The sequence below is a fragment of the Nothoprocta perdicaria genome, unplaced genomic scaffold (genome assembly GCF_003342845.1).
Source record: "Nothoprocta perdicaria isolate Ctin4 unplaced genomic scaffold, notPer1 scaffold_72, whole genome shotgun sequence".
NCBI lineage: Eukaryota > Metazoa > Chordata > Aves > Tinamiformes > Tinamidae > Nothoprocta > Nothoprocta perdicaria.
Genome location: NW_020455999.1, coordinates 2,437,030 through 2,463,341, shown reverse-complemented (window position 1 = coordinate 2,463,341; position 26,312 = coordinate 2,437,030). Strand labels below are relative to the sequence as shown.

At 50.9% G+C, this 26,312-nt stretch overlaps 1 protein-coding gene across 1 annotated transcript in view; it reads left to right on the top strand.

Annotated features, from left to right (window-relative positions):
- Positions 1-21,534, top strand: part of PRDM16 (PR/SET domain 16) — a 199,387-nt gene extending 177,853 nt beyond the window's left edge. The window contains exons 10-18 of the mRNA XM_026051121.1: positions 2,071-3,472; positions 6,661-6,748; positions 8,248-8,417; positions 9,699-9,776; positions 15,106-15,275; positions 15,429-15,603; positions 17,661-17,891; positions 18,839-19,013; positions 21,392-21,534. Coding sequence (XP_025906906.1) covers positions 2,071-3,472; positions 6,661-6,748; positions 8,248-8,417; positions 9,699-9,776; positions 15,106-15,275; positions 15,429-15,603; positions 17,661-17,891; positions 18,839-19,013; positions 21,392-21,526 — 2,624 coding nt within the window. The 3' untranslated portion in view covers positions 21,527-21,534. The remainder of the gene's footprint in view (positions 1-2,070; positions 3,473-6,660; positions 6,749-8,247; positions 8,418-9,698; positions 9,777-15,105; positions 15,276-15,428; positions 15,604-17,660; positions 17,892-18,838; positions 19,014-21,391) is intronic.
- The last annotated feature ends 4,778 nt before the right edge of the window (positions 21,535-26,312 follow it).

Sequence of the window (26,312 nt, the reverse complement as noted above, 5' to 3'; positions counted from 1 at the left end):
AATACTCTTATTGCTCATTTTGATGCAATCCTTCATTYGATGACGGGCACATGAAAGAGATCATTTGAATCTCATAGCATTGCTGCAGCGAAATGAATGATTTCTCCTCATAATCTCCTCACTCTCACCTCATAAGAATTAGGGAGTTGTCAGTCTGAATCAGCGTGTAAAGCGGCTGGAGGCCGATGGTGCCCGGGCGCTCCGCTCCGTACCACGCACACGCACGTGTGTTAATATGGAACCCATTAGCAGCTTAGGGGTGCCGGAGGCAGGGCTCTGCTCCAAAGCTGGGCTTTCCTGCTCGGGGAAAAAAGGTTTCAGAAACATGTTATACCTGGGTTCAAAGAACCCCAGAGCTGTGTCTTTGTATGTGCAGAACCCAGAACGGCAGGAGAGGATGTTACACGCAGAGTTGCTAAGGCTTTGCATAACTGTGTGGAGTTTTAAACAAAGGAAAGATCCTCTTGCTTTAGAGCGGCGAGGCGAGCACTGCTACCTGTAACRCTTCCTTGGGAACTGGGTGCTGTGGATCCACATGGATGCTGCAGCCTCTCTGCAGGRATGCAGAGTGGAAAAGGGAACCCAATTCCCTCTGGAGATGGTGCTTGTGTTCTCCATGTCTTCTCAGCAGGGTTTGCTGCATGGGGAGGGTGTAATGTCTTCAGCTGCAGTGCTGAAGGCGCACAGAACAGAGAACCACAGGCACAGAGTTGCCGACGTCGCTGAACTTTCCTCATCTGCACTTGGAGTTGCAGGGAAAGGGCTTCCCCCTCAGGTTTCCAGAGCGGCCTGGGAAATAGTCTCTTGACTGTCTTTTAATACTTCATTACTGCTGTAAATCCTAAAGATGTAGGGGATATAAAGATAAGAAATTTGGCCTTACATGTACCCATCAATAGAAACTGGGAGGGAGAAACGGAGGMAGGMAGGCAGGCAGGCAGGMAGGMAGGCAGGMAGGAAGGAAGGAAGGAAGGAAGGAGCAGTTCATCATTAAGTCAGGGCTGGTGCTGGGAGATTTTGGATTTGGCTCCTTGCTGAGCACGGCTCTGCTCTCTGCCTCCCAACAATTCACTTTCCCTCTCTTTGTCTCTGTTTCCATGTTTTCCATGGTGATAACAACAATTCTCCCATGAAAGAAGTGTAAGTGTTAATTTGTTGAGAAGTAGAGTTTATTCCTATGTTGAAAGAGGCATCAGATAATAAAAAGTTACAGTGTTTTGGCTTATGGAAAAGTTTGGGTGGGATTTTTTTTTCTTGCTTTGCTCTGCTCCTTCCAGCCTATAAAGTCTGTAAGTGAAAAAGGTTGTAATGAGTAACATTTTGAAAGCTTGGTATTTAGAGGTCATTAGCGAAARTGCTGATGGAGCATTAACTAAACATCACGGAGGTGTCTTACTAATTTAACGAATACAAAATCTCACCCCACTTGTAGCTGAGCTGAGCCCTGGCTGCTGAGGTATTTATAGAACATCCCTATGGAGCGGTTACTTACTATTAATGGCATTAAAGAAAGGGGGGATTTGATGAAGTGAAGCAGAGTTCTTCTCCCTTCAGCCTTCAGTACCTCCAGCTATGCCAAGACTAGAGGGAGAGCAGACTAGCTAATATAGATAGTATCATTGAAATGCAGGGTTATTTAAAAATCCTAAAAGTAGTTTGAACAGGAGTAGCACGTTATGTYGCACCATAGAGAGATTCTCTGGCTCGAGGTTAATTTGAAAGGGAAATGTGGTGTTATTGCTAGGGGCAGGCYCTGTGAATGCCACCCATGCCAGCTGGGTAGCGCCAGGACCCAATGCATCATTCCTTGGTGCCAGCTGCTCCYGGGGCCCCAGCCTGCTCCCCAAGCATCACTCCAGCATCCTGGGGGGAAGCTCCAGGACATGGAAGCCGGTCCAGCAAAGGCCTTGGCCTGCTTTGCTCCCTGTCGTCTGTCCTTTTGGCCGGAGCTGGAGGCAGGCTCGAAGGGGTGCGGGGAGAGAAGGGCACCCGCGAAGCCCCTCGTTGCTTCTGTGCAATTTCCTGTTAATTTCATATCGCTTTTGTTGTTGGTTTCTGTTGATGCTTTAGGTGAGGTCTGTCACAAATCCTACACGCAGTTCTCCAACCTGTGCCGCCACAAGCGGATGCACGCGGACTGTCGCACGCAGATCAAATGCAAGGACTGTGGCCAGATGTTCAGCACTACCTCTTCTCTCAACAAGCACCGGCGCTTCTGCGAGGGCAAGAACCATTACAATCCAGGGGGCATTTTTGCCCCCGGCCTGCCCCTAACGCCCACCTCCATGATGGACAAATCCAAGCCCTCTCCCAACCTCAATCACTCCAGCCTGGGATTTAATGATTACTTTCCGTCCCGTCCGCACCCTGGGGCTCTTCCATTCACCCCTGCTCCCCCAGCGTTCCCTGCCCTCGCTCCAGGATTCCCAGGCATTTTCCCACCCTCTCTGTACCCCAGGCCCCCCTTGTTGCCACCAACGCAGCTGCTCAAAAGTCCCCTCAACCACACTCAAGACGCAAAGCTCCCGAGCCCCCTTGGGAACCCGGCSCTTCCTCTGATTTCTGCAGTGAGCAACAGCAACCAGGCCACTCCAGGAGAGGAGAAGTGTGAAAGCAGCCTGGAAAGCTCCTACCTGGAGAAGCTAAAAGCCAGGAACAGTGACATGTCAGATGGCAGTGACTTTGAGGATGTCAACACAACCACGGGCACAGATCTGGATACCACTACGGGCACCGGCTCTGACCTGGACAGTGATGCTGAGAGCGACAGGGACAAAGCCAAGGAGAAGAGCAAGCAGATGGAGAGCAAGGCAGATTTTGTCAGCAGTTCCGTGTCCGCGAGCTCCACTAACAACGCCAGYGAGATCCCGCTCTTCTACTCCCAGCACTCCTTCTTTCCTCCGCCCGAGGAGCACCTGCTGCCCACCACGGGCGCAGCCAATGACTCTATCAAAGCGATTGCCTCCATCGCAGAGAAGTACTTTGGGCCTGGCTTTATGGGGATGCAGGAGAAGAAGATGGGTTCGCTCCCCTATCATTCCATGTTCCCCTTTCAGTTCCTCCCCAATTTTCCCCATTCCCTCTATCCGTTTACGGAGCGGACCCTCAATCACAACTTGCTGGTCAAGGCCGAACCAAAGTCACCCAGGGACCTCCACAAAGTAGGCAGCACCAGCTCAGAGTCCCCCTTCGATCTCACCACAAAGCCAAAAGAGATTAAGCCAATCCTGCCACCACCTAAGGTCCTGCCAGCCCCGGCCTCAGGGGAGGAGCAGCCGCTGGATCTGAGCATYGGCAACCGCATCCGAGCCAGCCAGAACGGAGGAAGAGAGCCCCGGAAAAACCACGTTTATGGGGAGAGGAAACTAATGGCCAATGAAGTCCTCCCCAAGATTTCTCAGTCTCAGCTGCCGCAGCAACCATCCCTGCATTATGCCAAGCCATCACCCTTTTTCATGGACCCCATTTACAGGTATTAACATACCCTGCCTTAATCATTTCCTCTGACAAGCTGATTTTGTAGCTGGCATGCAGAACTTGAGGCAGATGRGGGTTTGGGTTGTTCAGAAAGGGCCGGGAAGGTCTGGTGCAGGTGCTTGTCTCCTCTGTCCGGCAGWGGAGCTTGCTGAATTGAAAGCTAGAAGAAGCTTGGCCTATTGAAGGCCTCTCCCAGGAGCTCCTGCTAAGATGGCAGTTGTGCGGGGGACATTCCAGAGGGCTTGAATGGATAAGGACGCGGAGTTCAGGTGCTGCAGGCCCCTTGCGCTCGCGCCTTGGGAATGAGTCAGGAGCCCCGGAGCCCAGAAACGCTGCCCTCCCACTGACTCGCTCSAGGAGCCGCTTCTCCATTTGCTTCTCCCCTCCTTCCTTCCTTTCTAACCCCTTTTCTTAGAGTTCTGCAGTTCATGGGAATTGCTGTTCTGCAGCTGCTCATGTGGTGCTGAAAGATTTTTAAATCAGGAGTAACGAGTGCCGCTTAAATACGTCGTAGTTTCTTATCCAGGTCTCTCCCATGGGCTTTTCTTGCCAAGTTAGCTTTCTTAGAAGATACCGCAGGTTTTCGAGTTCGCTTTGAATGGATGCACTTTGAGGAAGGCCAGATTTGTGCCTCACCTCTAGAGCAAACTGAATGTGGAAGGTAGGTATAGAGCAGAGACGTGAGGTTAACCAAAGTACCGGTTAAACTGCCAGAGAGGGTGAATTCAGAAGAAAATGTAAGAGCATGGTTTAATTCTTCTGTTATTTTAAAGCTTTTTATAAATCCTGTTTCTAAAGGAAAATTATTTTAAGAAGAGGGAGGTTGAGGTCGCATATTACCCAGGCGGGCACCAGCTCTGCCATCTCCCTGTCACCAAGGAGAAGAGCCTGCCCAGAGCCAATACTGTTTGCAAAGCGCAGGGAAAAGTGATGTCCCAAACCAGGGTGGTTTAGACATTGACACGGCAATTAATTCTCCCCTGGGATATAGGGACTGCTTAATAACCGTTGGTTTCAGTGTGCAGGTTTGGCCCAGAGGGAGCCCAGCGGGCTCCCAGCTCCTGCACCTGATTGAACAGTCAGTTCCTGGAAGTTAGTGGTTTGTTCTTGCATTACTTAAGCGCAATGCGAATCGAGCAGGGCTGGATAGACGAGGTCAGCGGCGTCGAGCTGCGATCCAGCCCCTTGCAAAGCGCAGGATGTGCTGCAGAGCCTCGTATTTCCGTAATGCCGGGCGGGCTGGAGTCACCTTGGAGCAGCAGTATCCGCACGGGATGGTTCGGGATCAGGGACCCAGCGAGGCYGAGCAGCGGGACGGCACCTGTGCCGCGGCTGTGCTGGTGAGGCTGGTAGCTGTGGGACAGCGTGATGCCGGTGTGCGCGGGGCGAAGGGCTGTCAGCGGGCGCGAGGATCAGCGAGGATTAGCGAGCGCTCGCTGCCGCTCCCGAGGCAGCGCCTGCCGCCCTGCCGGCGCTCCCGGCRCTGCCGCCGCTCTGCCCGCTGCCCTGCCTGCTGTCCGGGATGGAAACGGCTGCACCACGGCCTGCGGCGTGGAATAGGTCCTGCGCGCCGGCCGTTGCCGTCCCCGTCCCCTGGAAACACACGGAATGATGTGTTATTTCTGTAGAAAAAGCACTTCTGGGAAGAAATAAATAAAGGGGATGGAGAGGCAAGAGCTTGGAGGTAGGATTCTGCCACCTCTGGGCATTCTCAGCAGCGATGTTAGAATAACATGGGCAGCAAAAGCAGCTGCCAGTTAAAATAGCAGCCTCGGGAAAACCATAAAGGTCTAGGAGACAGATGGAAGTGAAGGAGGAGGGCATCGCTTGCTGCATTCCATGGGGTGCATATAGTTTTAGTAATGCATTAAAATAGAAAGTCAGTGGTGGAATCTCTTGCAAATCAGCCTTCTGATGTAATGGACCAAACAGCAGAGCTTCCAAGTCCCAGCTTAAAAAATATGGAAATATTTTGTTTCTAAACTTCTCTTTATCAGACTCTCTCACATCATTTGGCTCCTTCATTTTTCTCCCAAAGGCCACTTAAATCCTTGACATTTTCTCCCGGTGATATAATTTAATGCAGCCAGACAGCCTGAAATCAGTGCAGTTTTTAGCTTATTAAGGTAACGTTCTCAGGCCCTGGGCTGACAAGATCCTYGTGAGCCCCTGATCAGCGCGGAGCTCAGTTCTGACGAGGCGCTCAGCGCATTSCCCTGCTCTCCCGCGTGTCCCGCATGGATGGATCCTCCCCTCCGGAGCACRAGGAGGCTGGTGAAGCTGCAGCAGTGCCAGGGATGCTGCTGCATGGGGCAGCGCCAGCCTCGGAGCGCGTCACGGGGCGCGGAGCCTCGTGCGTCGCTCCCTGCGCTCGCACCCTGTGTCCGGGGCAAGCTTAGTTTCACACGTGGGCTTTTTTGAAAGTGCGTGCCCATAAAAGCACRTGCCYWYMAAAGCACAATAATTACGACTGCATTTCAGATCCAGGTCTTTTTTTCTCCTCTGCTGAGGAGAATTAAATGCAGATTAAGTACAGTTCACTAAATAGCACTCGGCAGGACTCTTTCTTTAAACTCCTTTCGTAATTTGATCCACACACCAATCAACTGAAATGCAGCAAAATGATTTGCTCTCATTTACTCTGCACTAATGTAGTTAAAATTACTCTTACTATTGGGTTTCTACAGGTAAGATGAGACAGAGTCTCTTCCAGTAATTCAGAGATGCTGCTGAGTTTACTGGGATTATTTTTGTGACACCTTTTCTGAGAGGACAGTGCAGTTTCTCACCCTCAGTGGTTCCTTSCCATGGTTCCCCTGCAAGTAGAAAACTTTGTGAAAGCAAGACAATATTTTCAAAAATAGGGGCCTAAATTTAGAATTATTTGTCCACAGTAAGGTGGACAAGTGTGGGATCTATAGCAGTGCTGAGTGACACTGGAGGAACTCGTATACACCTAAGTCACTTTGCAATCTCCCATCAGCTCCTCACCTGTGAGGTCAGTATATAACCCGTGAGGTCTGTATATAACCTGAGAGGTCAGTATATAACCTGCAAGGTCGGTGTATACCTCGTGAGGCTGCAGTATAAGCTAGGTCTGTATATAACCCATGAGGTCGGTGTACAACCTGTGAGGTCTGTATATAGCCTGTGAGGTATGTAACCCTCTGTGTTGTTGTCCAGCAGGGTGGAGAAGCGGAAGGTGACTGACCCTGTGGGGGCCCTAAAGGAGAAGTACCTGCGACCCTCCCCGCTGCTTTTTCACCCCCAGGTAAAGCAGTGAAGTTTTAATGCAAGGTGTGGTTGAATGCGGGAAGGTCGAGTTGTGGGTGTGCAAACTAGAGCCCTGCCTTGGACTTTCCTGCCCCTTTCCACCATGTAGAAAGGTGAACATGGTGTCTCCTGCCTTGCAGAGCTCCTGCCAGCCTGGGGAGTTTTGCTCCCGCTGCGTCGCCGTCAGGTCCGGGCTGCGGCAGAGCGGTGGGAAAGGCTGCTGGGCAGCGTTCCCAGCTGGAATGGGAGCAGGAGCGCAGGCAAGACGGCCGCAGCAGCAGCTCCCGCTGCTGTGCCGGGCTGGTGGCCGCGTCGGCGGCTCCGGCCGTGCCGTGCGTGGCCGGCCCCGCTGCCGCGGCCCCCGGAATGCAGCCCGCGCGGGGCTCCCTGCCGCGGCCCGGCCGCACTGCCGGCCCACGGTGCTTCCCAGCCCTGCGTAGGGCAGCTCTGTGGGAGCTGCGTGCCAGCGCCTTTCCCGGCTAAACTTAGTTCCTCCATTGTTCAGCGCCGGCCCCGGAGCTTGGCTAACAACTTCCCACGATTTTGCCCGGCGCTGGCTGTGGGCGGCGCRGCCGGGCCCGCCACATCCTGCATTTGTGTGCGGAGCGCGCGGGTCCGCCCGCCAGCCCGGGAGCAAAGCCGTGGGACGGGGCTGGCCGCGGGGCCGCRCTGCACCGCAGAGCCCCGGCTCACCGGGCTGGCTGCTTAGCAGCGCCCAGGAGCCTCCCCACAAGGGACCGGGCGTTTATTAATGCGGAGCGGGGTTTGCTCCTCTTTCTTATGGCTCATGAATGGCTGTCACCATCCACCATTTAGACTACTTTTTATCTATGAATAGACTTAATATATAAATATTTATTCATATACTTAATATATAAATAAATAKATAAATAAATATTTATATATTAAGTCTATTCATAGATAAAAGTATAAATTAATTATTAATAAATATTACTATGTAAATATTTCTGTATTAACATTTTATATTAACATTTTATATTAATATTTTTATTTTATATTTATTTAATGTATTTTTACATATTTTATATGTCTATAAGAATTTATAAAATTAGTAACAAACTCAGATTAATTTCTATGAAGGCAAATTTTTATAGTCATACACTTTAAACAGTGTCTTGGCTCTCTCCTCCCCCRGAAGCCCTGTTTGGTAAAGTGCAAGCATGCAGGCGGTCAGCCCTTGGTGCCAGCCGAGCATCCCGGCTTGGTCTAGCGCCGTGCGGCCTCTGCGCTCCGGCCTCGCCCTGCAGCGGGGCCGCCCGGGCCTGGTGCTCAGTGCTTGGCTTTGCCGGCTCGTTTTACCGGGTTTCCCTTAGCCCGGGAGCTTCTCGCTGTCCTGCCAGCTGCAGGGAGAGATCTGAGCGCGGGGATGCGGATGGCTGGGAGCAGCAGGCGCGCGCAGCCGGGCCGCGCCGTGCCCGGGGCACCGCTGCTCCTGTCCCGCGCGTTGTGACGCGCGCCCTCTCCCTGTGCTGCCAGATGTCAGCCATAGAGACGATGACGGAGAAGCTGGAGAGCTTCGCGGCCATGAAGGCGGAGGGCGGCGCGGCCCTGCAGCCCCTGCCGCATCACCCCTTCACCTTCCGATCGCCGCCGCCCACGCTCTCCGACCCCATCCTGCGCAAGGGCAAGGAGCGCTACACGTGCAGGTAGGGCTGGAGCGGAGCGGCGCCCCGCCAGCGCGCGGGCAGAAACAAGCAGCCAGAGAGCCAGGACAGAGCTTGCTGATGACTAATTCACTCGGAAATAGCTTGTTTTGTCTGGGGGGAAGTCAACATCTTCTATTTTCTTTGTATTTTTTAATAGCCTTGGGAGCAGATCTGGAGATTCTCAAGCCAACTGGTCTTTCAAGCCAAGCCTTGTGTGTGTGGTAGCAAAGGCCACGGTTTCCAGTGCAAGTGCATTGCCGTCTCAGCTGTGCAAAACRGCGGCTTTAAGAACAGCTAACCAGTGTTTCAGTTAACCAGTTAACAGTTAACTGGTTAACTGTTAACCAGTATTTCAAGCACAGTTGTCTCCACAGAAATACTTGTTTATCTGCTGCAGCTATAAAACTTCATATCAGGGCATATCTCCCAGATGGTTAAAACCTGTATCTGCTTATGAAGTCTTACCTCCAAATTGGTATTTCTTATGGAACGGAGTTCCCCTCTTATTCTGCTGATACATTTCCTTATTCTAAACAGACCTTCAGACTCAAGGCAGCACATGCTGATAACAGCAATGCAGTGCTGCAGCATTTGTCCAGAAGAAAGCACTACAAATTGTAAGAAGGGTGATCAAGTCGCTTATGGACGATAAGTGACTGGCTAGGAATATCAGAGGTCTATAAACATCTCAAGAGAGGGAGAACATGAACAGGCAGTGATTAGACACTATTCAACCTGATGCAAGAATGAGGTGCATTCAAAAGCCACCTAGAAAAATAGATGGAAGAAGCTTAGCCAAAGGTCGCTGAGCACAAAGATTCATTGTTAGTCCAGGAGGATCTTTAGCTTCATTTTATTGAGAACTGGGAGATATATTGGGGATGCATCACCTCACTATTACTGCATTCCCCGGCACTTCTTATGCCTCCAGGATAAGCTACTAAAAGTCAGGCAGACTTTTGGTCTGAGTGAACCATTCTTCTGATGGGCTGTATTTCTCCTTTCCCCCCTCTTACCGTGTTGCAGCAGTGCCCTGTGGTGCCCAGGGATGGCCCGGGCCGCACCGCATGGCTCCCGGCACGCCGGGAGGGATGTCATTCTGTCCCTTGTTATCTCCACATCTGCCCTCCGCTGCCTCCGCGGCTGCCACCGCACAAAGCGCTTTGCTCATGTGGGGCACGGTGCCCGGSTGGGTGAGGAGGGCCGAGCACCGGGCGCTGCAGCGCGTGCGGACGCTCTTCCGCGGCAGGACTGACGGCTCCTCTGCCTTTCGCTTCCCAGGTACTGCGGAAAGATCTTCCCGCGCTCGGCCAACCTGACCCGGCACCTGCGGACACACACTGGCGAGCAGCCCTACAGGTGAGGTTGTCCCCCGCTGACTGCCCCAGGAGTGCTGCCCCTGCTCACTCGCCGCTCTGTTGGTTTATTGCTCTCTGTAAAGTTGTGCCAACAAAGCACTGCAATCCTGTAGCATTACATGTAATGATTCAGAGGATTGTATATTGTGTGTACCAGCCAAAAATAATCAGACTTGGCAGCTTCCAGAGAGACACTTAGCTTATATTTAGATGTATGCTGGCGAATGAGTGGTCTGATTTTCGGTGTTGTTTAACACTCACGTTAACCATTCATCTCAAGGACAGCTGAAGGTGCTGAATGTCTCTGAAAATGGGGCTGTTTGAAGGGCTTGCCAGTGAATTAACTGCTGCGTCTAGCTGGATCCTTTTTTCTTTTCCTAATGCACATCAGAAGCCTCTGGAGTAAGGGATTAAAGAAGCCCTGTCATGCATTGGTTTTAAAATCTAAACTGGGGAGCTCATCACATGGCAGAGCTTAGAAGGGGGATCGGAGCAAGGAGAATCAGCTCGGATGCTAAAGCTGAGGGCCTGTCCTGCTGTCTTCTATGATTGTGGGAATGCAGAGGTCACATCTGGGGGTTCACTTGTGCTTGTGTGGACACAGACGGACACCAAAGCAGCTTGTCCCTCCCTCCAGACAAAACCCTGCGTGCGGCCCCCGCTCGAGAACCATGGATTCCCATAAAGGGGCTTCTGTAAAAGCAAGTGCTTTAAATTGCCATAAAACTCATGAGAAAATATGGCAGGGTAGCTACGTATATTCAGAGAAACATTTTTCATTGAAGACAAAACGGGTATTTTCGAGTCTGCTATTTTTTCTTTTTGGTTTCCAGTCAGTTTCAAAAAAACTTCAGCAAAAATGCTTTGCCTCATTTCTTTCTAGAATAGGTACCTACGTAAGACAAATTGAATGAATGATATATTGAGACCTCACTGAAAATCAGACACGGTGTTTTCCATAATACGGAGAAGTGTTTTGTACAATGTCAAACAATAGTAACAAGTCAAGCAATTGCATTTTTGGTAGCTAGTATTATGGTATTTCTGTACACAGACATAAGCTCACAACAAAGCTAATATGTAATAGTTATTATATAAGGAGAAACACAAATTTATGAGCAGCAAAAGGCCAGCTGGTCAAATCTATGAAATTTTTATGCCCAGTTTAAATTAAGAAGCTACTTTCTCCCACATTTAAATCCCTAGTACGTAAAGTCATGTTTTTTCTTTCTTTCTTTTTTTTTTTTTTTCCCATACGGAGTCAAATTCTGACTGTAGACATTAGGTAAACTTTAAAAAAAAAATCCCCCAAACAGACATATATTTTGGAACCATTCCCCGAGCTTCTAATTTTTCACTTGCATTATTTGATAGGACCTGAATGAGCACTGTGCATTCGCTATACACCCCTGTCTGACCATAATGCATGCTCCCGATTATTCAGAGGGTATTAGTCCAGTTTTCTTCCAAAAAAGGAGACTTGCAACTTAACAAAGGTTAGAAAAATAAAGATTTATTTGATCTGGTCTTCTCCCAGAAAACTGCCTGTGTGTTTTTTTTGTAACGGAGGTTTGACTTCTGGACAATGTCGCATTATAATAGCCCTCCTGAGAGTTAGTACTGCATTTACAGAAGAGTTTAATTATCATTGATTTTCTTCTGCTCTTTGAGAACTGAGATTTCCAACTTTATCAGTGATAATTGTTTTGAAAGCCTGTTTTGTACGTCCTGACTTTATTCAGGTATAAGCAGATTGCTGATTTTTCAGTGTTTGATTGTTGTTTTCTTGTAATTTTTCCTTTGATTGTTTGAATATTTTTTCTGTTGACTCTGTTAGTGTGAAAGTTCATCCAAAAATGAACTAAAAGTGTTCATAAACCTATGCAAACAAATCCAATGTCAACATGTAGGTAGAGACACGCATATGAGAAAATCAGGTGCTTTCCATTTGATTCCTAATTGTCACTAATTGGCAGGGATAAATAGCACATAGGCAGGATGGGGGTTAAGGAGTTATCTTTGAGAAGGAAAGTGCTGGGTGTTTTGGTGCCTGAGATGTACCTGGTGATGTGATTTGAACAAGCTGATTTGAAATGACTTGAGTGCAGCGTATCATGGGGTGGAATCAGGCAGAATTCTTTCTTTGCACTATTCTTTTTTGTGCTGGGTCTATAATCCAGCAGTATGTATTTCAAACCCTCTAGTAGCAAGGTCTATCAAACTTAACTATTTTCATTTCTTTCAGAGAAATGCAAAATGAGGCGGGCTTGTTGTGAAATAATGTCAGCCTGCTTTGACAGCTGAGGCAGTAAAAAAAGTAGGACTTGTCCTTCTGAGAGTGTGAAGCAAAATCCCAAAGAGGTTAATGGAGCTCCTATGCTCCAAGCCATGAACATAAGGGTGTATTGTAGTCGTGGGTTTGATTTTTATTTTTGGTTTTCATTCTTTGGAACTACACAAAACCTGAGAACAAGTGAAAGCTATTTGATTCAACCAGACTTAATTTTCTTCTTTTAAATGCCCATTCCCTCCAGGATGCCATCTAATTGATTCTTGAATTACACCCAATCCTGCAGCATTGCCTCTGAGGCTGCAATTCCGTCTAGAAAGATGGGCTTCCTGACGTCTGTTTTGAATTTGTTTTTCTTTAATTTCCTTTTCAGCCCCCACGTCCTGTTATCTGCATTAAGCTGAAACTAACAGCTAGAGCTGACATTTACCATGTCCTGCAAGATTGCCCAGGGAAAACCTCTTTCTTGTTTTCTTTCTAAAACTGTGAGCTAAATTCGCGCCTGGTGTAACTGCACTTGAGATTAAGCAACCACTTAAAGGAAGAGAAGCAATCCGGGTGTTTTATGGTTTGTTGCTGCAGTTCCGTCTTTACAGCTCCCGTCGTCTGATCTCTGAGGAGTGTGAGGTTTGCAAGAGCAGCCACGCTAGTGGGACTCCACTGAGGGTGTGGGACGTGACAGTTTCATTGGAAATCTTACTAAATTGTATTGTCTTATGGTGATGAGCTCAGTTACAGTTCTGTTTCCCTTTTTTTTTTTTTTCCTCTCTATTTTTCCCTTTTGGTAGTTACTGGATTGAGTGTCTGGATTCCCTCAAGGTCCCAGGACAGCCTGCTGTGTGGCTGAGCTGCTCCTCCAAGTGTCCTGGTCTGGGCTTGTTGTGCACTGTCATTCCCTCCTGCTTTGTGTTTATTTAGCCCGTTGCTGTGTTACTCCAAACTGATGAGCAGCAAATTTCAGCAGCGTTTTGTCAGAGTGTTTACAAAGCAAACAGAGCTGCTTTTGTGTTTCACTTTCCTGCTGCCTCCMTGGTCTCCTCTTCCCTGGTTTTACAGTTGATTTTTCTACCTAGGTCATATATTTAGATTAAAACCAACAGAGATCCAAGTACTGACCCCTCTGGGACCACAAATAATGCCGTACGGCTCCCTCGTCCCTTTACCTTCAGACCTTAGATATTGCTCCTTCCGAATGCCCCTGTTCCCTATTTTTCTAACAAGCTCCTTGTGCTTTCTCTGCCTCTCAACCTGGATCCACGTAGCCRATAGTCTGAGCAAGGGCCTGTCAAGAGGAGCTTTCCAAAGGCTTCCTGAGCATCCAGAGGCGGCGGCACGCGGGAGCCCGTGGAGCAGCGGGTGCTCCGAGCCGTGGAGCAGCTCCGGCCCCTTGGGCTGTCAGCAATAGGAGCAGCCGGGGCCGGGCGGCTCCGGACGTCCCGTCCTGCCGCTGCTAGCGCGTGCACCGGCTGCGTTCACATAGCCGCTTGTCTTATTTCCCTGTGTGATTCATTTTCTGGATTAGAATTAAAGGCTGAAGGAGCTGTGGTTTACCAAGAGATTTTTGCTTGCTTTTTAGGGTGATCATAATAAAGTTACATGGTATGAAACATCTTAATTCTTTTCTGTGGTTTAACAGTAGGAAATTTGGAAATGGACATGGAATCTATAAACATGGAGAGGGAAAGTTTATCTCTGCTATTTCCAAAAATAATATCAATCTATTTTTAGAGATGGAATCAAAACCACAGCTGTAGCACATCTGGAAATTGTGCTTGTGTTTCACAGAGTAGACTTCTTACACTGGCACCTCCTTTCCCCCTGTGAATGCTCTGAGTTTGTAGCAGGCAGCATCATGCCCTTGATGTCAAGCCCAGCCTGGGGTCCGTCTGCAAGGGCTCGAGCACGAGGTCGAGCTCTGTGCTCCTAAAATGTCCTCAAATTGCCCCAGCATCTTTAAGGCTGATAAGTGTCGTAGCTGAGGCGAGCTTTGCTCTCAGTTGCAGCAGCACAGAGCAGAGCTGCTGCCCTGAGTGCCCTTGCTCTGAGCTGGGGCGGCTCGAGCGGGGTTGACGTCGGCCCCGCGTGCGCAGGAGTTGCAAAGACGTGCGGTGGAAGGAGGGCTGGAGCTCTGCTCGTGCGTTTGGGCCCTGGAACCATGAGGGAAGCAGCTTTGCTGTGACACAAGTGACGTGTTTGGAGCGCTAATGAGGGATGCGTGCGGAGCCGAGAGGGATGCAGCTCCATGCAGCCCGCGGCCGCTCGTGCTGGCGGCCCGAAGCTGCCCTCTTCAGTCCGCTCGCTGCACTCCCGCTCCGCTCCAGAGCTGCAGCAGGCCCGGGCCCGCCGTGTTGGCGCGTGGCAGAGGCTGGGGCTGAGGAAGGGAGTCCAGGGAGAGCAGCGGGCCTCACACGCGCTCCGCCGAGAGCCCAGCCTCCAGCCAGGAGCGTTTCCCGGGCCTTCGTCCTCTCCCCGAAGCCGATGCTCACTCCCGGGGCAAATCTCACGCTCTGGAGGCTGTGCTGCCTCTCTCAGGAGCTGCAGTTCTGCCGAGATAACCCGGGCGACCTTCCACATATGCTCTAGTGCCCCATCTCACCTAGGTCCCGACTCCCACGGGGAGATGTTGGGTTTTGTGCCTCTCCACGCAGGTGTCAGGTGGGATACACTGGCGGGGTGGGATGTGTGGGGTCCCCTCTCGCGTCCCCCGTCCTCCTGCCGCTTCCCCGTGCCTCCCATTCAAAACAAATTCCCCTTTCATGTTTTTACATTTCTGTCTGGAAAAGTCATTATTTTAAATTCTTACTTGTTTGGACAGCTCACTTCTTAATTAATTCGTATCCTTTCTTTGTGCTCTTTGAATAACAACAATATCAGATTTGTCTGGAGTGATTAATGCCTCATGCTTTCCAGGTCCTGAGTTGAGTAAAGATTTATAGACCAATGTTTCCTGGTAGTCAGATTTTTGTGTGTGTGATTTTTTTGTTTGTTTCTTTCGTTTTCTCTCACATTATGCTCATTGGCACCTGCTCCTATTTTTCAGGTGTAAGTACTGTGACAGGTCGTTCAGCATTTCCTCCAACCTGCAGCGGCACGTTCGCAACATCCATAACAAGGAGAAGCCATTTAAATGTCACCTGTGTAACCGATGCTTCGGGCAGCAGACCAACCTGGACCGGCACCTTAAGAAGCACGAACACGAGAACGTTCCAGGTAGCCAATGGCTCTGGCATTTCTGTAACTATTGAATTCTTAATGTGAACTGTTGGGATTATTGCACAATATTCTGTTTTTACCCTTCACAATAGCTCTGGCAATATGTGACTGTTTCTTCTGTCTCTTCTCTTTTCTTGCCTCCCGCGTCAGTGAGCCAGCACTCTGGAGTCATCACAAACCACCTTGGGACCAGTGCCTCTTCCCCAAACTCGGAGTCAGACAACCATGCACTTTTAGATGAAAAAGAGGATTCGTATTTCTCTGAAATAAGAAATTTTATTGCAAATAGTGAGATGAATCAAGCATCAACCCTAACAGATAAAAGGTAAACAAATAAATGAATTTATCTCATAACATGCATGGGTAACATGGCTGAAACTCCAATCATCCTCTGTCCTTTTGGCCTTGATTCCATATGCTCAGGAGAAAGTGCTCAGTTTGGAAAGTGCATTCAGCCTGAAGCTCTCAGCAGGCAGGGAGCTCCCATGTGAGGGYACAAAGAAAACTTGCTTTCTTTGCTATGTGAAGAAATAGTGTCACACTATTAGTGACACTAATAGTGTCATCATTGAACACTCCCACAATAAAACCATGCGGCCTGTTCCATGGTGCACAGAGGCTCCCGATTAAGGAGAACAGAGACACCTGATCTTTTAGTCTATCAGTTCATTTCAAATCTGTCCCTGCAGCTGGGCAGAGAGCAAACTGTGCCTTTTGGCAAACAAGAACGTGGGATAAACCCCAGGGCCCTGGRCTTCTGGATGCCTTTGAGCCGGTCGGTGTGCTGAGATGAGCATGGGACGAGGGGCTGCACCTGCCTGTGCTGCTGCTCCCTCTCCAGGGACCAGGCTCTCTGGCTCTCAAGGCTCTCGAATCTCGTCATATTTCTGGGAAAGCTTCCCAAGGAGCCTCTTGTTCTGTCCACAGTGCAYGGGCCCGGGAGGTTTCATCGCATTTAGAAATGTGCAGGTCAGGCAGATGTCAGATGGGACCGTGATGCACATGCAGAGATCCTGCCTTGCCAGTGCTGCTGCTGTTGCTGCCAGCAATATCCTTCTGGAATTGCCTGCGGGGAATACAAGGCTTGGCTTTTCCCTGAGTGCTTGTAAAAGTGCTAAATTTAGACAGAATCTCCGTGTCCTTTCCAGTTTCACAGTCTTCATTTCATTTGCTGGATGCGAAAACAGAATTATCTCATAGACTGACTCCTCACCAGAGTTCTTGTTTAGACTGTGTGCTTGGAGCAAAACAAGGGGGATGATGAGAACTAAGGGTTTGCTGGAATTTCCTGGGGGAAATTGGGAATCTCTTGACATTGCTTGATACAGAGTGAAAAAAAACATGCAAGGAGAGGAACTCTCAGCAGGCTGGGGAAATTYTTCCAGGGGAGAAGATGCTACAGACTTTTACCTTAAAAGATCTAGCACCGTTCTGCAAAACAAACCCATTGCTGAAGTACTTAGAGGAAGTGGCAAGATCCAGGGCTTGGGAAACGTCTGAGTGTCCCCTTCATTTTTTAAACCTTATTTTGACGCAGTGATATTTTATCTGCCCATGAACCCAGTGGGTTATTCTGGGTTGTACAAATGTCACTTTGTTCTGGGACTGGCTGTAAATACATTTCTGCTGCTCTCTTGTTTTCACAAGTAGCTATTGAATGCCAATACTAAGGGTTAAGTCTAAAACACAAGTAGGAGAAATTCTCAGAATGATGCAGTCCACCAAAGGAAAAGTAAGATGCTGAGATGTGCTGACATGCAAAGTGGTGACGATGTTAAGCTTGGCTTATGCCGCCTGGTGGCATCCTACTCTCTTTGWCGTCTGTAACACTGGTGACCACATTTCCTCCTCTTGCCCTAATTTAAAGCCACCTGCCTCCTAGAAAGCATTAGGTGCAGATAGGTGTGACCAGGAAAAGTGATGCAAGAGAGAATTGGGACCGGCTGGTGGTTCCTCACGAGGAAGCTTCYGCATCCTGCCTGGTTGCAGGCAGCTTGCTGGAATGTGGTCGGGCAGAGAGAAAGAAAAGCTCTTTGTCCCGTAGAGGTTGTATTTTAAGAGAAGAAAATGCATTGCTTAAATCCAGACTAGACAAAATTCTAGCTTGAAAGGCATTTGGGTTGTATATACTTAACATGAGCGTTGGTCCTTAGACATGGCAAAGGCTAATTTTTAACTGGCTAAAAAACACCCATTTTCCTTCTCCTTACTGTTTAAATGAGATATACACGTGCATATAAATGTGTCTGTATGCATGTATATATGCACATGTGCCAAATGAACTAAGCTTTGCCCTGCAGTGGAAATGTTTGACTTCACTCACTTGGCATCTCCCCCCTCTCTTTTTTTTTTTTTTAATTCCGCTTTGACCTGATACTTCAGACCAGAAATCCAGGATATTGATGGCAATTCCCAGTGTCATGGATTAGCAAATGAGAAAACAGAAGATGTGGATGATGAAGATGAGGAATTGGAAGAGGAAGATGATGACAGCCTGACAGGGAAGTCCCAGGATGAAACAGTATCACCCACCACAGAGCCCCGAGGAGCATTTGAGGATGAGGAGGAGGAAGAACCCACATCTCTCACCATGAGCTTTGACCACACCCGAAGGTGAGGTGGGCCCTTTCCTTTGAGAAGTCACATAGGGCTCTGACTTTTTACTGTGTCCATGGTGGATTGTGAGTGCTATTCTTTTATTTTCCAACCCATGTACCATACCTCCCGTTCGATTTAAGTGTTCACTTGAGAGATTCCATTTTCACTATGGTGGGGGATACAAAAAGACTTGGACTGCACAACAAGCTGTGATAAAATGTACATCCAAGACTTGAAAAGTTTGTGTCAGGAGAGCACTTAGTGCAAAATAGGMATCAGCTCTTTCAGAGTACTACCAGTCAGCAGAGCAGGTGTTTTGTCTCCAAAACACAGGACAGGAAGAAAGGAGGGCTGTATGTATGCAATCTGTTAGGTACCCCTCTACGCATTTTAGCTGTAGTAAAATGGGGTTGTCTTCAAGGGGATTCTTAGAGCCCTGGGGAAAACAACTGCYGTGTCTAAAGATGATTCAAATTTATTGCTCATAGTATAGGCTTAGGCTCCCCTTTTGCCTCAGTTTTCCAACTAACATTCACAGCAAGTGTTCATGATGCATAGAAGTGCTCTGCCTCGTCCCAGTGCATCACGACGTTCCTTGCAACTCAAAGAGAATGTAGTACAGCAGCTTGCTTTAGAGTTTAGTCGAGTGCCAGACCTTTCAAGGAGTGGACAGCACTGGGACATCTCCCCTCAGAAGTGCAAAGTGAATTGTAACCACGCTGAACGGCAGCATCTACAACTCTAGTGCTTGTATGTCCATAATCACACCCTCCGCTTTGTCCTTACTCTTGCTTTTTTGTGTCATTTCCGTGTTTGTCCGTGTGTTGTTTCACGCATGTGGCTTGTGAGACCCCCATGGTATGTGCATGCAGGCGCTGAGCTAGCAACACTCACGTTAGTAGATTGTGAACGGTGAGATGAGCTAACAAGAGGTCAACCCCTTCCCCTGGTCATTGGTACAGGTGTATTGAGGAGGACGAAGCCGGCTTGTTAGATTTGGAGCAGATGCCGCATTTTGGGAAGGGGCTGGATCTTCGCAAAGCAGCCGAGGAAGCATTTGAAGTTAAGGATGTGTTTAATTCCACCTTAGACTCTGAGACAATAAAACAGACTCTGTACAGGCAGGCTAAAAACCAGGTGGGTATCTGACAGAACGTTTTCTCTAGCTTGCCGCCRGCACGCACTGTAGGACTGGCAGGCTGCTGGCCTCCTTCAGCTGAGGGTTTGTCTTGCTGGAGCTGAGCTCTCACTGCTGTGAGTGCATCTGGTGTGAGCCGTGCCTTGCTGCAGCTTACTGGCGGCAGACGTGGTGAGTGCAGCCGAATCTCAGGCCACCAGCTCAGGTTCTCACTAAGCCTGTGTTCTGAGAACCTGCTGTGTAGGGACAGCAGCATCTGTCTGGTTCTAGCTGTCTGCGTAAGCGTTGTTATCTATAAAATCTATGGAATAAAATTCTGCCTTGACAGCTAGATCGGCTCAGACCTCCCAAGACATGTCAAAAAGACATCTCAGCATCTCCTGGAGTTTGGAGAAAAATCTGGAGGTGCTGGCTAGACCTGTTAGTGCCTTCTGCTTTTTCATTAAGCAAAAACRCTCCATCTTCAGATGGTGAAGTTCAAGTCCTGGTCTGTATGAAAGCACTCTCATGAAGGAACTGTTCAATGAAGTTGCATCGCCAGACTGGACAAGAGAGATCAGAGTGAAACCTTCCAGCTTAAACTTCAAGCCCCTGAGAAGGTGCCCTGAGTCCCAACCATCATTACTGGCTACACAGGGGACCTGGGCTTCTGCTTTCAGGGTACCGTTAGTACCTAACTCAGCTACCTGAAGTGGCCTAAAGCAGATGGGGTGGAAAGTGCCAGTCTGACAAACAACAGGAAAGCATTCCAGCAAAAACTGGCAGCATTTCCCCGTTAATTACCCTTGCTGCTGTTTGGGAAGAAGTAGGCAGCTCAGACGTTAGCAGAGGTTTGACCACATTTGACACTGGGGATGAGTAGAGCTGTTGCCTTGGAGTCCCTTTGCAGCCTTCAAGCAACAGAATTGGTCATGAAATCTATTTTAAATGTGCAGCGAGGCAGCAGTTTAAAGCAGCTGACAAGCAGAACATGATTTCTGATGAAAGGTAGCCCCAACTTGGAAAATTCTTGTCCTATGGTACTGAATGTGGGGAAGGGAAGGTAGCACAAGGCTTCTTTCCTCCTGAAACTATTTTAAACACAAGCCACTTGCCTGATTCTTTTATGTGTCCTGTTACTAATATACCAACYGTACTAACTATTCAGGAACAGCTTGCTCTTTTAAAATCTGTTCTGCATTGTTGATTTTAGCCTATCCTTACTTTTTTCATGGAAAGGGGGAGTATTTTATTTAAGTGTGTRTATTTTCAGAACCAATAGCCTGGTTGCAGTTAAATGATAATAAATACCTTGAATGATTCGAGCAATCTCTTACCCAGGGCCTACAAAATAAAGCAGCGTTCAGGTGGCCAGCACAGCCCTCCTTTGTGGCATTTCCTGGGGCTGTTTTAGACAGGGGCATGTCTGTAAGCTGTCCCCCTTTCAGCACACACCTACGGTAGGCAAGGSAGTGGACTCGACAAGCAGATCTGATTCAGCTTTGGAGGGGAGAGGCTAAAGCCGGGCGACCGGTTAGCGGAGCAGCCTTTGTCTCCTGCCCTGCAGAAGGTGAGAGCGGGTGGGGGCCACGATTTAACCACTGCACCGGAGCAGGCGCTGCAGAGGCTGCTGCTGAGCAGGGAGCGGGACTCCGGGATCCCGTTTGGACCACAGGCTGCCGTTTCATTGACTTTTGCACGTGAAGTTATCRGCTGCGTGCTGCGGAAGGATGTAAAGGATGCCCAAGATAAGCAGTTCGGAAGAGGGAGAACATCTAGGTTGCAAAGAAGCAAGCAGATTAATGAAATCACAATCTCAATGAATTTTTGGGCAGACATTGTTAGCTGTTTCACTGCAGTGATAGAACTGTGCAAGCAAGAGTGTTTGATCACACTGGCAATACCAGGGAGCATTTTGGGGCTCTTAGATATCCCCGTGCAGGCTCCCGGTTCCCCGCAGGCTCGTGCCCAGTCTGCTGCAGCACCCGCCCTTGGGCTCCGGGTACTTTGGATGCTGCCGTGCCAGTTCTGCGGCAGGTGATGGGGCCCTGCCCTCCGCTGACCGCTTGCTGGTCTCTATGCTATATAATGCACTCGAACTTCCCTATAAACATCGCACGGGCAGCGCGTGGCGTCCGGCACGCTGCCGCCTCCTCCCGGGCGCAGAGGCCGGCGCCTGGGCAGCCGCATGTGCGGGCGGCTCCTGCGCGGCGCCGGGCGCTGCGGCCTTAGGCACGAGCCTGAGCCTAGCCTGAGCCTAGCCCCGCTGGGAGAGGCCCGGCCCGGCCCCTGGCGCTGCCCGCCCTGTGCCAGGGCGAGCGCTGGCCGCGCGGCACGGGCTGCGGCCGCTCCCGCGCGCCTGCTCACCCTGTCCCCGCGCTGCTCTCTCTCCCTGCAGGCTTTTGCAATGATGCTGTCCCTGTCTGAGAACGCTCCCCTCCACGCGTCCTCCCAGAGCTCTCTGGGTGCTTGGTTGGACATGGCAGGAGCAGCTTCAGAGTCGGGGACCTTTAACCCCATCAACCACCTCTGAGAGGCCACCAAGGCACTGGCCAGAGTCCAAGCGAGGAGGCGGTGGTGCTGCAATTGTCCTAGCAAAAATCCTAGCAAGCGGAAGATGGATGAGAGGGCCTCAGGGAGTCGCCTGGGCTTTTGGCTGGGAAAGAAACCTGTTGCATCCGACCTACAACTCCTGAATTTTTACCTATCCACAGTTCTCATTCCTAATTTATCAGAATGAACCTCTCCAAAACTGGACAACCCTGATGCAGCCCTAGGATTTCACAATCTCGAAGAGTAGCGTAAACAAGACATGAATTGCAACGGTGCAATCAAATATTGGCCCCTTTCACCTTACCAGACAGTATCACTGAGCCAGTAGAGCTTGCCTATGAACGAAAGCTTGAAACCGTTTGGTTCCCTACCCTTTCCATTCAGCCGAATAATGAAATACTAAGGAAAAACACAGAGCAGGCTGTGACCTGTCCCTGGTGCAATTCTGTCGCGGCCACCGGGTTCCACCAAGGAGGGGAAACGCGGCCCCTTTCAGCGAGCTCTGGAAGCGCCGGGCACTCTGTACTGGCACGGCTCCGTGCTGCTCGGAGGCGCCGAGCCCGGCGCGCGCTGCAGGGCTGCCAGCGCTGCCCGCAGCATCCCAGCCAGGAGCCTCCAGGGGCTGCGGGCTTGGAAGCACCTCCAGACATGGCTCGTGGTCGCAGCTGGGCCCCGAGCGCCCTCCCGTCCGTGCCCGCGCCCTCCAAGCRTCCCAGCTCGGGCAGCTGCTGCAACACGGAGCGCCGTGAGCGCCGCAGGAAAAGCCGTGCTTGGAGCGTCTGCCCTGTGCCGGCCGCGCCGCTGTGAGCCCCAGCGAGAGYTCCCGTGGGTACTGGGTGGGGAGCAGGCGCCGGGGGCAGGTCCGGCCATAGGGGCAGTTTAGACCCGTCTGGCTCATCCTTTTCCAGCCATGCAGAGGAGTCTCCAGAAACGCGGTGCTGCTTGTGCTCTTCCTCCTTGTGCTCACAGGCCGGGTAGCAGCAGTGACGGAGCCCGTGTCCCGAGGCACGCGGCACGAGGAGCTTCCCGCCCCTTTCTGGGTGCTCAGTGCTGGAGCTGGGCGCAGCTCTGGCAGCGGGTACAGCACTTGCAGCAGATGCAGCACTTGCCATGGGTACAGCACTTGCAGCAGGAAAAGCACTTACAGACAGCGCAGCGCTTGCAGCAGGCGCAGCACTTGCAGCAGGTGCAGTGCTTGCAGCGGGTACAACCCTTGCAGCCGCTGCAGCCCTTGCAGCGGGCGCTGATGCCCAGCGTGGCCACACGGAAGCCCCTGCACTGCATGCACAGCCCTGGGCTGCCACACAAGCAGCGAGACGGCGGCTGCGGAGCTGGGGCTGCAGCGAAGGTGGCACCGAGCGGCTGTGGGGGACACGAGTCCAGGAGCTGCCGAGCGAGTGCCACCGGGCAGACGGGCAGCGCGGCGCTCGGGCACATCGGGAACAGGGTAGATCAKCAGCAGCAATTCCTTCTCCAGGAAAAACGGACCTTCCCCGGCGGTTTCCAGTGAGCCCAGCTGTGCCCGGCTCGCCCGGAGCTCCCGGCCCAGCCGAGCCCGAGGGGCAGTGTCCGAGAGAGCGGAGCCGCCCGGCCGCCCCGCGCGCGGCCCCGYGCCCGCCGCAAGCAACCACAGCATCGCCTCCTTTCCTGATGGAGTTTATTTTAATCTGTATATAACTTGTAATTTTTTGCTAATTCTTTTCTTATTTTATTTCTTCCTTAACAGTATTTTTTTGCATTAGCTATCATGATTGTGAAGAAATAATGTTAATATAAGTATGTAGTGAAGGACCAAAATGGTGTAATTAAGGTTGTGTGGTGTATGATTGGGAACCAGGGAGGAGGAAGGTTGTGTCCATGTGCCAAACGACCCCGCGCAATCCTGTGAGTCCTGCTGCCGCGGYCCGGGCGGCCCCGGTTTTGCTGCCTTGGCCTTCGCGCCTCTCCCCCTGGGCCTGGGCAGTCGGGGCTGGCGGCCGCGCAGAGCCCTGGCCCCGCGGAGGCCCCGGGGCAGCTCCCGTGCCCTGCCCCGCACAGTCACAGAGATGGTGCAATCGCTTCCTTGCTCTTGCCCAGCGCGGCTGGTTTCCCCCCCGCGAGGGGCCGAGGCCGCTGCGGGGTCCCGACTCCTCCAGCACTGATTGCAGGGTTGAATCTTCCCACGTTTCGGCCGTTCCGAATTCCTATTTATCTCGTAGCTCTCCTTCAATTGCACTTGAACCGCGTTGCAGCTCAGAGCGGACGCCCAGCTCGTGGTTYGCTCTCGTGGAGCGAGGCGCTCGCCCCTTTGGGAGGATGCTCCGGTTCCTGCCGGGAGGATGCTCCGGTTCCCGGAGCTGGGAGGAGGCTCCGCTTCCCCCTGCCTGGGGCCGGGGCTGCGGCAGGGGGGAGCCCGGGGCGCCGCCGCTGCCTCCGCGAGGCCGGCGGCCTCCGCGAGCCCGCGGCCACTTCCCCGTCGAGTCGAGTGATACTGTGATTAAACCGTTACTGAATGATTCCAAGGTTATTTTTTTTCCTCTTTCTTCTGTCATTGATTCTTATTACCACTTTGGAGAGAAGAATGAAAAAGAAAGAAAAATAAAAAAAAATTAAGGCAGCTTTGATTTCCAAATGTGCAATTCACATGTGAACAAAGTAATTCTGAGGATGATTCTCAATGTAYTTTACGTTCTCGTTGCTCTCTTCAAAGCAAGAGATGCTTTGCCCTGATGTCATTTCCAGCCTGCAGAGATGTAATTTAAAACATATATATATTGTGCTTGCAAGAATCATAAATCTGTGCATCCTATGTCATTCCTTTTCCCATTGTTACAATACAGATTTGATTTAGTTTTTTTTTTGTTTGTTTTCCTTTAGGACTGTATAGTGTTTTTTTAAATCAATTGTAAATGTGTGGTTTTCATATAATGTTTAAAAAACATTGAGAAAGAGGATGGTGCTTGTTCCATATCATTCTTGATTGTATATTGCTTCTATTATGTTTATAAGTAAACTGTGCATGACTTGTGTTTAGCAGTCATTATTGTGTCTGTTTGTGAAATTTTTATTAAAAAGAAAAAAATTCCGTAGATGCACTTATTGTATATGTGATTAGATTTTGCATCCAGGGCTAGAAGCCTTGAACTGCCAAGGAAGAAAATAAAAATTAAAAAAAAAGAAAAAGTGATGGCAGTTATTAATTAATATGAAATCGCTTTGTCAGGAGCATAATGAAATAAAAGATATGGAGTGTAGAAAATAATTAAAAAAAGCGATTTTACAAATTTCATTTTGATGCTTGTGATAAAAGACAAATGTACTTGTGTAGAGAAATTCCTTTAAAATAATGAATAGAAAAAGCTGATTTTGAGGTTAATGCTGTAGAATAGGAATGTATACCAAATGTAATCTTTCCAATGCTACAATGAATTTATACATGAGATTGATATGCAATAAACCTGTGTGCTTTTATAAGCAAGGGTCCCGTGCGCGTTCCTGGGGCGGGCAGCGAGCAGGGCCGTGCGGGGCGGCTCGCTCGACATCTCGCTTGGCTGCTCGCGTGGTCACTTGGTCGCTCCCACGGTCACTTGGCCACTCGGGCACTTGCCGCTCGCTTGGTCGCCTGCTGCTTGCTCAGCTGCTCGCTTGGCTGCTCGCTTGGCCACTCACTCAGCTGCTGGTTTGGCCGCTCGCTTGGTCGCTCGCCACTCGCTTGGTCACTCGCCTGGTCACTTGCTGCCTGCTCGGCTGCTCACTTGGTCGCTCACTTGGTCACTTGTCCTCCTGGTCGCTCACTCAGGGCTCAGGACAGGGTCAGGGCTCAGGACAGGGTCTGGGCGGGCGGCTGCACCGGCCGCTGCCTGCGCAGCCCTGGCCATGGCCTCTCCTGCGCCACCCGGAGCGAATGTGGCCCAGAGGCAGCTTGGGACAAGCATCTGGAGCTGCCGGAAAGACCAGGAGTGTTTCCTGCAGAGCCGCGAGCTGGGAGCGAGCGCAGCAGCAGCAAGAGCAGCCCGACGCTTCCGCAGGGCCTGCGGTGCGGAGCACGGGGCGGTGCTCGTGCTGTGTCCCACGCAGCGGGGCCGCTGACAGCCTCCGTCCGAGCGAGGCCGATAATGGGGCAATTGTCACCAAGTCCCTGGGGAGAGACTGTCAGCTTTCAAGAGACCAGCRCTGACAAGAGGACTTTGTCCTCCCAAAGGCCCTTGAAATTCACCATAAACCAGCAAAAAGAAAAAGGCTCCATTTTTCAGGGAGGAAAGGTCTGTCTGGGTGGAGCGAGGAGCCAGCAGGAAGGTCACAGAGCTCTGTTCCCTGGGGACAGCGAGCGGCTCTGCCGGCAGCCTCTGCCCACCAGCCAGGGCAGCACGGCCGGCAGGGGTGACCAGGGCTGGCAGGGGTGACCACACAGCCCGTACTGACCGCAAAGACGGTAGCAACCGCACGGCTGGTGGTGGCTGCACAGGCTGCAGTGGTCACCAGGCAGCTGGCASTGGCCGCACACCCCGCCGTGGTGAGGGTGCAGCCGGCGGTGACCGCACAGYTGGCGATGGTGACCGCGCAGCCACSGGCGGAGGCCACGACCGCCTGTCCGGGACGACACATCCCGGCTCGGGGCAGCAGCGATGGTCAGAGGGCACCCGATGGTCTGGGGCACCCGTGGCCGCGCTCTGGTCACCCTCAGGCACGAGGGGCACCCGGGGCCCGGCGGGAGCGCCCGGCGGGGGCTGCCCAGGACGCGGCCAACCGCAGCTCCGCGCTCGGCCCCTCCGGGCTGGGGGCGGCCC